A 10728-nucleotide genomic window follows, 5' to 3' on the forward strand; every position below is an offset into this window, starting at 1 on the left:
TTTCTTTTACCTGGAAAAAACTCAAAAAGACAGAGATGATGCAGTTCTCCTCTCAGGCCTCCACTATACTTGAACTTAGTATTTATTATATAGTGTATATATAGTTATAAACTATACAGTATATGAATTTGAAAATGTATTTATACTAGTGTTTGTGTCTAGCAGGTCAATCTGGAACAATCCATCTCTTCTCCTTGTATGAGATTAATGTTTTTTGTACATGTTTAAACTAATAAGTAAAAGCAGCCTGTATGTAGCCTGGGAGGCAAAACTCAGGGCAAAAATAAGATTTTCCTCATCTGGATTACAGCAGCTGGACAATCAGAGGAAGAACATTCAGATTGTAGAGAGAAACAGCAGGTGATCGAGTTTAATGCTGCTGCTAAAAACATGTTTACCTCAAACTCACTTTGCAGAATAAGCAGACATTCATCACATCTCTCACATCTCTCACAGTAAACTGGTTGTCAGGTCAGTGTGAAGACATCTGTATTAGGAAAGACAAGAACTGACTGTCTGTGAGAGTTTAAACTCCAGTAAAAACAGAGCGGAGATCGACGGATGAAAATAGTTTTTATTTAACTTAAACAAATGCATAGTTTCAACTTTTCTCACATGCTGTTCTTCTGTCGTCACATCGAAACGTCTGCTGAACTCTGATGAATCAGCTGTTCACACACGAGCTGAACATCTCCAGGTGAAAGTACATCAACAGAGAGCAGAGACATCGAAAAACTCTTCTTTTCTCTCCTTTCGTTGTTCCCTCAACAGTGAAGCTGCTTTTTTTCCCCCACAATCAGAAAGTTTCCCCTAATTGTTTGAAAATGTTTGATACCGACGCAGTACCTGAGCTTCAGTTCTGATACCAAAACACATTATTTAATATCTTAGTTTGAGAAATATAAACCTGTTTTTTTTTTTAAACAAAAAAAGTCAAAGTTGTTAAATGTGAAAAGTCCAAACACATGCAGCCGAACCAGAACTTTTTCTAAATAAATGACTAAATGTTTTTTGAGTTTGTACCAAAACAAAGCGTTGATGTTTGAATATGTTTCATTCAGCAGCACCGTTTATTAAAAGAAGCTGGATAATGGATTTAAAGCACATTCAGAAGACAACTACAACTCCCAACCTGCATTTCAGGAAGAATCATCCAATCACAGAGCGTAAAAATTCAGTCACATGTGCCGCTAACAGCGTGTCGAAGCTGAAGAGAAAACCGACTTTCACTTTGAGTGAATTCAGTAACTATGGCGACACGTTTTGTTGACAACTTCACCAACAAAGTGTTTTGGATTAATTACCGCTCTCATTCACACCAACAGAAGCTGAGGATCATGGGTATTGTAGTATTCAGAGCCGTCCACCAAACTGACTGACTGACAACAAACTAACAAAGTGTAAATAATTCAAACTGGTGTCAGAACCAGTCTGAATACGCAGCTGGACGTAGCGAGGTGTGATGTCACCAGTCGGTTTAATTGGAGCCAGTTTGAAGCTTCTGTTTGACGCCATCTTTTCCATTTGGAGCAAAGACCTTCTAAATAAAGAGTGCGTTATGTTGCCTGTCGCGCTCTGGAAACACAACAACAGTCCGACTCAGTGTGAGTCCCGGAGCTGTCAATCACAGCTGTCAATCAACGCCCACGCAGCAGACATCAAAGCTACTATAAGTCTTCAAATCTTATTAATGGAGCAATAATTTCCAAAATGACCACCAACACATTTATTAGAGGGTCTGAATTTAGAGATTGAGACCAGAATGACTCGTTGAAAACAATGATTGACTCAGTGTTTCTAGAGAGAAGCTTTTTGAATGGGAGTCAGTTGGAGGATCTAACGGCCGTTATCGGCACTTTAAGGTGCTTCAGACTCGAGTTAGAGCTGCTGGTTGGTCAGAAACGTGGGCGATTTCTTCATTTAACTAATTAAACAGACTGAAGTCTGAAGCAGGTCGACATGCAGGTAACGATCCTGACTTCAACAGGCTCCTTGAAAGGTTGAATCTAAATGTTCCAGCAGGGACGACTATTAGGAACAAAGATTTAGGTTGACAGTAAAAATAGTCCAAAAATACAACAAACCAGAGTGAGAAAATTCACCCTGTTGACCAACAGCAGAGTTGACCTCTGAGAGCACTGAGAGTCCAAAATGGAGGAACCTCGTAGGTTATTAGCTGTGTTGCTAACATCCAGTTTTATTGAAGCTCCTCTGTCTGAGTGACCATTAAAACCATTAAAGTGTTCGAAACAGCTGATGTCCAGCAGAGAGACATTACAGGAGAAAGCATAGCAGGCAGCAAATTCCAGCAGCACCAGTCCAAACCGGTCCAAACGAGCCACTGGAGGTTAGCGTCTGGTCGGCAGCAGAGTCCAGACAGACCAATCTGGAACTATTGGTCTAGTCAAAATAGACTAGACCAGTCTAAACCAGTTAACCCAGTTAACCCAGTCTAAAGCAGCGGTGTCCAGCGCAGCGAGCCGATGGAGATGAGGGTCTGGCAGGTAGCAGAGTCGAGCCAAACGGACTCCACCAGCCTGAAGTGCAGGAAGCCGAGAGCGAAGCCGCAGCCGACGTCCGACAGGTGATGTTTACCCAGCAGCACCCGGGACATGCCGACCAGGAACGCCCACAGGTAGAGCAGGATCCGCAGGGGCACCTGGGAGGACGAAGAGCCTTTAAATTAACAATGAAGACAACTTTTACTGTTTCTACTGTGAGCATCTATTATATAATATACAGTATTTACTCTCTACATACGTTACACACACACACACACTTGTATATGTACGTGTGCCTTGCTGAAGGGTTAAAGGCAGCAGAAGAACAGTACTGATCATAAATCCACTGACCGCCAGCACCAGGTGGTTCAGCAGGAACTTGGACACCATGATGGCTCGGCTGGCATGGGCTGCTGGGAAAGAATACGTATCCATGGCAACGATGTCAAGAAACCCTGGAGGGAAATCCCATGGTCCCCTGCGCTTGACCAACTTCTGCATCCCAGCGACCGTCATCACATCCAGGATCAGAGCTGCAGCGGAGAGACAGACAGGTAACAGGTTAGACAGGTGTAACTACAGACAGACAGGTAACATGTTAGACAGGTGTAACTACAGCAGACAGGCAGACAGGTAACAGGTTAGACAGGTGTAACTACAGCAGACAGGCAGACAGGTAACATGTTAGACAGGTGTAACTACAGCAGACAGACAGACAGGTAACAGGTTAGACAGGTGTAACTACAGACAGACAGGCAGACAGGTAACAGGTTAGACAGGTGTAACTGTAGCAGACAGGCAGACAGGTAACAGGTTAGACAGGTGTAACTACAGAAAGACAGGTAACAGGTTAGACAGGTGTAACTACAGAAAGACAGGTAACAGGTTAGACAGGTGAAACTGCAGACAGACAGGCAGACAGGTAACAGGTTAGACAGGTGTAACTACAGCAGACAGACAGACAGGTAACAGGTTAGACAGGTGTAACTGCAGCAGACAGACAGGTAACAGGTTAGACAGGTGAAACTGCAGACAGACAGACAGACAGGTAACAGGTTAGACAGGTGTAACTGCAGACAGACAGGTAACAGGTTAGACAGGTGTAACTGCAGACAGACAGACAGGTAACAGGTTAGACAGGTGTAACTACAGCAGACAGACAGACAGACAGGTAACCTGTCTCACCCAGCAGCAGGTTGACGAGGACTTCCTGTCCGGCCATGGTGTTGCTCCTCCACAGACAGATGAGCGTGCCACAGAGCCAGGGGAGGGCGTGTCCACTGAGCGCCAGCAGGGTCACCATGGAGCGCATGGAGGCCGCCGAGCCGTGTGGCCGCACGCAGACGCCCAGACGCTTGGACAGACTGATGTCGATGGCGAGCAGAGAGCTGATGGCGATGCCTCGAAACGACGGATTCAGCTGCATACAGTCCTGCTCCGGCCAGCGAGACGCCTCCTTCGCCCCCCCATCACCTCCTGCTCCCCCCTCCGAGGAGTCCCTGGACCCCCTGAGGACAGAGACACCGAGACTGACGCTGACTTTCTGCTCGCCGCTCTCTGATAGGCCGAATCTATCATCAATATTAAATATGTACGACACAAACATTTGAGTCAATCGTCAAGTTTCATCCAAGTGGCTCAAACTTTTCCTCATGAAACAAACGACCAATCGTCACATTTGATGGTAAATGATGTCATCACAACATCAGGTGGAAGATGAACAAACACCTGCCGACAAAAACGATGCCACAGAGCAAAACAATTCCCAAATGTTCCCAAATGTTCCCAAATGTATTGATTTTATTTGCTGCTGATGTTGAGCTGAACGTTTATTTAATAAAGGTTATTCAAGGACAGTATTTCCTGTTTTATAGAACTTTGAGTCCTCATGGTTCTCATGTTGTGAAGTCTAGTTGTTTCTGTGATCTGCAGGAAGCTTTTTATCCAGGAAGTCGTTACATTTGACTCTTCACTGGTAATAGTTGCAGGTTCGATTCATTCAAGACTGAGAACAGCAGACAGACAGATGTGGAGCCATGATGCCTCCAGAGCTGCTGGGACTGGAACACTTTGACTGACCAGGACCTGGACCTGGTTCCTGGTTCCTGGTTCCATTAAGGGTCATTTTAATTATGTTTCGTCTCTTCAGTGACGTTTAAGTCAAATGATTCATGTACGTCGTCATTTATTCACTCAGTTTGTTTATATTTGCTTTTTATCCACTCAAACTCTTTTTACAGATTTCAGAGATTTTTTTTCAAACTTTCCAGTGTTTTCTCAGGATCTTTTAAAGTATAAACTGATAATGTGAATAAAAACAGGAGGACAGAAACACAGTTAGAGTCCAGCTGCTGCATCAGTTATTTAAGGAGCTAAAAACTCTGGTTTGATCCTTTAAGAATCTGCCAGAAGAACTTATGAAAAGTTAAAGTGATTAAAGGTGAAGCAGCAGCTTCGGTTTGTCAATGAAGTCAGTTTGTAAAGTTTAGAAGATGAAACCTTTACCAGGCGGCGGTCTGATCCTGGTCCTGGTTCAGGATCAGGATCAGGTTCCTGCAGATATAAACAGCTCGGCGTGTGTTTGGACTCTGAATGTCAGTTGTGATGTCAGTGGGCGGAGCCTCTCTGTCCTACCTGGCTGCCGCTGCGTCGTCCTGCTGACTCGGCTGTCTGACGGGTCTCCGTGGACCGCCGCCCCCCCGTGTCTCCCCCGCCACGTGCTCCCTGCGAGGCGGCTGGTTCAGGGACAGAAACTCAGGCCGGTTCAGGACGTTGTTGCGGTCTCTGGCCCGGCTCCGGGCCTGGCTGCTGGGCATGCTGGGGGACGGTGCAGGCGGAGGTGTTGGTGGTGTGACGGCGTGCAGCGCTGCGAGGCAGCAGGACTCCAACAGATCAGGTCTGAGACTCTGAGGGACTCTGCTATAAATAGATCAGCTGGCCTTCTTCTGCTGTCAGCTGTTCAGAGAGAGGCTGGAAAAACACTGAACACACACACACACACACACACACACACACACACACACACACACACACACACACACACACACACTAAATACAGGCCACCTCAACATTTACTGTTAAAAGAAAAGGAGCTCTGAACTGATGATGTCATAGTGATGTCATCAGACTACACTCATCACTAACTGGAGGTTTGGTCTGAGAGATGAATCTGCTTCACTACTGAAAGACACTAAGCAGTTGCATTATGGGAAATGTAGGAGAAACAAAGTTTTAATATGAGAAAAAAGTTTTTATATTTAGAAAATAAAGTTTTAATTTTTGAAGAGCGAGTCTTCATATGTTACAGTAAAACAGTAAAATAGTGGTGATAGAGTTGCTTTCAGTGTAAAATGTCATGTGATGCTGATAGTTTGGGTTTTATTACTTCCTGTCTGTCTGTGTTTGGATGATAGTTTGTTTTCTCAAAGTATTTCAACTTTATTCTTCAAATCTCTGATTCTTCTGTTTCCTAAAAGTCTGTTTTCCTGATTCTCTGTTTGAGACACAGAAACTTCAAACTGCAAATCTGTCGAACCAAATGCAAATGTGTTCATATAGAATATCACCCAGTTACTAAACTGGACCAGACTGGAGCCAATCCAGGCTAAATACAGACCACACACACACACACATACACACAAACCCTAACACACACACACACACACACACCCTAACACACACACACACACACACACAAATCCTCACACACAAACCCTCACACACACACACACACACACACACACACACACACACACACACACCCAAACCCTCACACACACACACACACACACACACACACACACACACACACACAAACCCTCACACACACACACACACACACACACACACACACACACACAAACCCTCACACACACACACACACACACACACACACACAAACCCTCACACACACACACACACACACAAACCCTAACACACACACACCCTCACACACATAACACACAAACCCTCACACACACACACACAATCACCAACACACACACACACACACACACACACACCCTAACACACACACAAACCCTCACACACACACACACACAAACACAAACAAACAATTCTTCTCTTGGTTTTCAGTCTGAAGTCTGAAACATGTTCCTGCAGTTTTCTGTAACCTGAGCAGCAGCATTTTAAGAGAAACTACAGCTCCCATCATGCTTTGCCTGACGGGTCTGACTATGACCACACTGTAGTTAAAGGAAATGTCTGGTGATTTTCTATATTTTTCTTAGCGTCATCAAATCTCATAACTACTGATCTACTAACAAGTATTGTGTTTGTATCAAAGCTGATATATCTTATTAAAAACAGGTCAGTGAGTCTCACCGCTGCACTGGGTCACATGTTCCTTCATCATGAAGAGTTTGGTCACGTTAGCTTGTATAGAAACGGCTCCAAAGATTAATAACAGCATCATGTTTTCAGTCTCTGGAGAGTAGTTCTGTGTAAGGCAGACGCTACTGCGCATGTGCAGGAATATGTTTCTGTTTACAGCTTCAAGAAGAGGGTCCAAAATATATTAATAACACCCTGCTTTTAAAAAAGTGAAATATAATCCATCCCATAGTACAGTCAGTTACTGCGCCTTCAGTCACATAAAACATCTGATAAACTCTTTCATACATTTTTTATGACAGTCGTAGTTTCGCTGGAATCACGTTCATACTCACATCAGCGGAACCTTCGTCGCTGCCTCCTCTGTGTTCCTACCCGGACGGGATCGTGGTCACACCGTTGCTATTGGATGCAGCTGCAGCTTCTCCACCTCACGGCAGCATGCTAGCAGTATGCTAACAACATGCTAACAGCAGCTAAACCGTCAGGAAAGAGACGATAAAATAAACGTCACAGTTTGCATCCTGACGTCGCAACGCTTAAACCCTCTGCCACGTTGACGTCATCGCCCGCAGTTTGTTTTTAGCTTTGTGGCTAACGCAGCTAGCTAACACAGGATTAGCCGTAAGCCTGTCTGAACGGAGAGTTCCCGGTAGTTTTAACGGCGGTGATAAAATAACGTTTGAGATGTGTTGACGGTACGGGAGCCGACAGGGACCCGAGGAGGAGGTCAGCAGCTGAGACTCGAGTTCAACAAAGAGAAAAACGTGAGTGAACATTTTACACAGAAACAACCCGGATCACAGCTGAGTCCGGATCATCCAGATCAGATTAATGACGCTGAAGCTCTGAGTCTGTTTTGGAGGGAAAAGTTAAAAATCCTTCTTCTCTGTGCTGAATGATGTTTGTTCAGTTTGTTTTCATTCATCTGCTGAAGGAGGAAAGTTTCTCTGAACTCAACTTAAATCTCAGTTTAACCTACGAGCAGGGTTTATGACGTCACAACTAGTGCGGAGCCAATCAGGGTTCAGTATGTAACCGACACAGTGTGACGTGGAGACTTGAAGCTCCCAGAAAAAAAACATTTCAAACACAAATTATTATTCAAATTAGAGTATTTTATATGAATCTTAAAACAGGCCTGCAGAGGATCTTTAAGGGAAACATTAAAAATGATATTTAGCATCTGATTCGCTGTTTTTTCAACACTTAGACTTGTGAAAAAGCCCTAATGCTGTTTCAACCCACTGTCAGGTTTATGAGACCTTTATTTTGCTTATGAAAACAGAAAAAAGGGCAATTGCACTGATATTTAGACCAGGTCCAGATCCAGAACCTGAACTAGATTAACAAGGAGGCTCCAGATTTGACGAGTCTTAATAAGCAGACCGACAGTTTTTTCAGTTTTTAATGTGCAGTTTTGTTTGTCAAATGATATATTAGTGTTGCAGTTTAACTGTTAATGTCTTTGAAAGGTTTATGTCATTTGGTAGAATCATTAAATCATTATAGAGTTTTAAATGTGTTAAAATATAGTTTCACAAACAAAACACTTTGAAAATAAAGTATTTTCTGTCAGATTTCTCAGAATATTTCCTGGAAATCAGAATGAAATAAACTGATCTGTAAAATAAAGGGTTTCCTCTTGTTGCGACAGGTTCTGCTGACCAATCAGACGCCCCGCTGGACTCTTCATGGCTGAGCTGGACCTGGATCCGAGTTGGTCCAGACCGGACTGGGTCAGCATGCTGGTTAGTGAGCCGCTGAAACCTGAACCATGTTAGACTCTGGTGGAGCTGCTGTAGAGGAGCAGGAGGCTGCAGAGGAACCCGGTCCTCCCGGTGGTCCCGGTCCTCCTGGTCGGCCCCCCCTGGCGGAGAAGGCCCTGTCGGAGTCGTTCTCGCGGCTGCGATACGCCGACACGTCGCTGCTGATCTGGCAGCAGCAGCAGCAGCAGCTGCAGGCGGCGCCGCCCTCCAACTACCTGAGCCGCAGCCAGTCGGCCTGGTACAGCAGCTACGGGAACCAGGCCGTGCTGGTCCGGGACAAGAGGGGCATGGAGGACTCCGAGGGACAGTCCAGGATATGCAGCGTCATGTAGGCAGGAGACAGAAACCAGGACCGGAACAGACCGGATCAGTCAGGAGCCAGAAACTCTGATTCACACTGAACTCTGTGTTTATTATGTTTACAGTTTAGTTGAACTGAAGTTAAAGCTTCGACTTCATCACCTGTTAGTTTAAAACACTTCAGTATGTCCATATACACCAGTGGTGGGCAAATAGTGGCCCTCGGACCAAATCTGGCCCTCCAGCAAAAACATTCGGCCCCTACAAGTTTTAATGTGTGAATTTAAAAAACTGTTTTAATTCCACAACTTCAGCCTGTTGAAGAATAACAGATGTGTTGTTCACAAACACGATCTGACATCAACATGTTTGATCGACCGCAGCTGACGTGTTAATCACGTGTGCTTAACGAGTCTCTAGTCTCTGGTACGTATGAGTCACTTATAGTAAACAGTACTGAGGTCAGCTGTGACTCTTTTAGTCTTCAGTTACAAATAGAAAAATAATAGAACAAAGAACTTCTTCACTTGTAATTAGAGAAGATTTATTTATTTAAGGAACTATTTTATTATAAGACATGTTTTTATGCTGTATATCATCTTTATTTTTTCATATATATGAATATGCATTCTGTATATTTGTCTGTCTTGTTGGCGTGTGGTGATGATGAGTGATGTCAGTCTAACCTGATTGGTCCACCAACCTATTCAAGATGTTTTCTCCTTTTGTCTGTGAACTGAATCTTTGTTCCTAATAAATCTTCTCTACATGTGAGTGAAGACAACAGCGAGTTCTTTGTTCCTCCGACACACCTGCCGGTCTTCAGGTGAGCAAAACTCCTCCTCATCAAAATACAGATAAATAAATAAAGAATATATATGATTGTGTTTCTGAAGGGAAACCAGTAAAATATCCTGGTTGCTAATTACTGACTGCTGGTGCACATTAGGACACATTAACACTGTTAATAGTGTGTAATACAGCTGGTATCTATAGAAACGGAATCCCTCCTGTTCTGAAACCTGATTGGCTGCTGACAGATGATGTCACAGTTTACCTGTTGACAGGAAGAAGACGATGAGGAAGATTAACATAAGTTTCATCTTTGCTTTTATGGAGAATTTCACCTCGTTTCAAGTCTTCATGAGTTCATCAGTGAAGAATTTCAGCTTCACTGTGGACGTTTTAAACAAACATCACACCTCCAGTGATGTCATACAGGAAGTGACCCTTCACTCCCACATCTGTATTAAACAGATTCACTTCCTGTAGACTCAGATTATTCTTGTATGTAACAGTTTTAGCAGCAGGTCACATTAAATATTATTAAATATTAAAAACAGTTTCTGTATTTTACTTCCATCGTTTTGTCGAACACGTTTCACTTCTTGCACTTTAATCTCTCCGCCGTCTTCTGACATGAAGAATATTAAATAAAGATATTTTCAGCAGAAGAGAAGTTTCATTAAGATTTCAGACAGCAGCTGATTCTGCCTCTAAAAACTTTTAAACCCACTTTTACAAACAGATGTGTTTTATTATTTTCCTGCAGATGCAGAATTTATTGAGCAAACATCTGCTTCTCATGTTTTAACTCTTTAAATATAATAAAATAACCAGCTGAAGGTTTTAACCTCAATAAAAATAAGTGTTCATCTTCTAATTCAAACCTCATAAATTTAATTTAAAGACGCAATGAAACAGAAACGTTCTGGTTCCTCTCAGGATCGACTGTAATAACTTTTCATTTGGCGCCATCATCTGGTCGAACTGATCTCTGCAGAACTACAAACATTCCCATCAGC

At 43.4% G+C, this 10728-nt stretch overlaps 2 protein-coding genes across 3 annotated transcripts; one reads left to right on the plus strand and one right to left on the minus strand.

The window, feature by feature from the left end:
• Positions 1–556: 556 nt before the first annotated feature.
• LOC137170734 (inactive phospholipid phosphatase 7-like) lies at positions 557–5453 on the minus strand. Its single transcript, XM_067574293.1, has 4 exons — positions 5136–5453; positions 3687–4009; positions 2853–3034; positions 557–2659 (listed from the first exon to the last, which is right to left on the minus strand). Exons 1-4 carry the CDS (start codon positions 5315–5317, stop codon positions 2453–2455), a joined length of 894 nt encoding a protein of 297 aa, XP_067430394.1. The 5' UTR covers positions 5318–5453; the 3' UTR covers positions 557–2452.
• LOC137170743 (putative uncharacterized protein BRD3OS) lies at positions 5260–9835 on the plus strand. Of its 2 annotated transcripts, none has more exons than XM_067574312.1 (2): positions 5260–5397; positions 8512–9835. In XM_067574312.1, the coding sequence occupies exon 2, from the start codon at positions 8632–8634 to the stop codon at positions 8953–8955; it is 324 nt and encodes a 107-aa protein (XP_067430413.1). In that variant the 5' UTR covers positions 5260–5397; positions 8512–8631; the 3' UTR covers positions 8956–9835. The 2 variants fall into 2 exon arrangements, with proteins under 2 accessions (XP_067430413.1, XP_067430405.1); XM_067574304.1 differs by lacking the exon at positions 5260–5397 and adding an exon at positions 5595–7621.
• Positions 9836–10728: the final 893 nt, after the last annotated feature.

The sequence above is a fragment of the Thunnus thynnus genome, chromosome 2, assembly GCF_963924715.1.
Source record: "Thunnus thynnus chromosome 2, fThuThy2.1, whole genome shotgun sequence".
Taxonomy (NCBI): domain Eukaryota; kingdom Metazoa; phylum Chordata; class Actinopteri; order Scombriformes; family Scombridae; genus Thunnus; species Thunnus thynnus.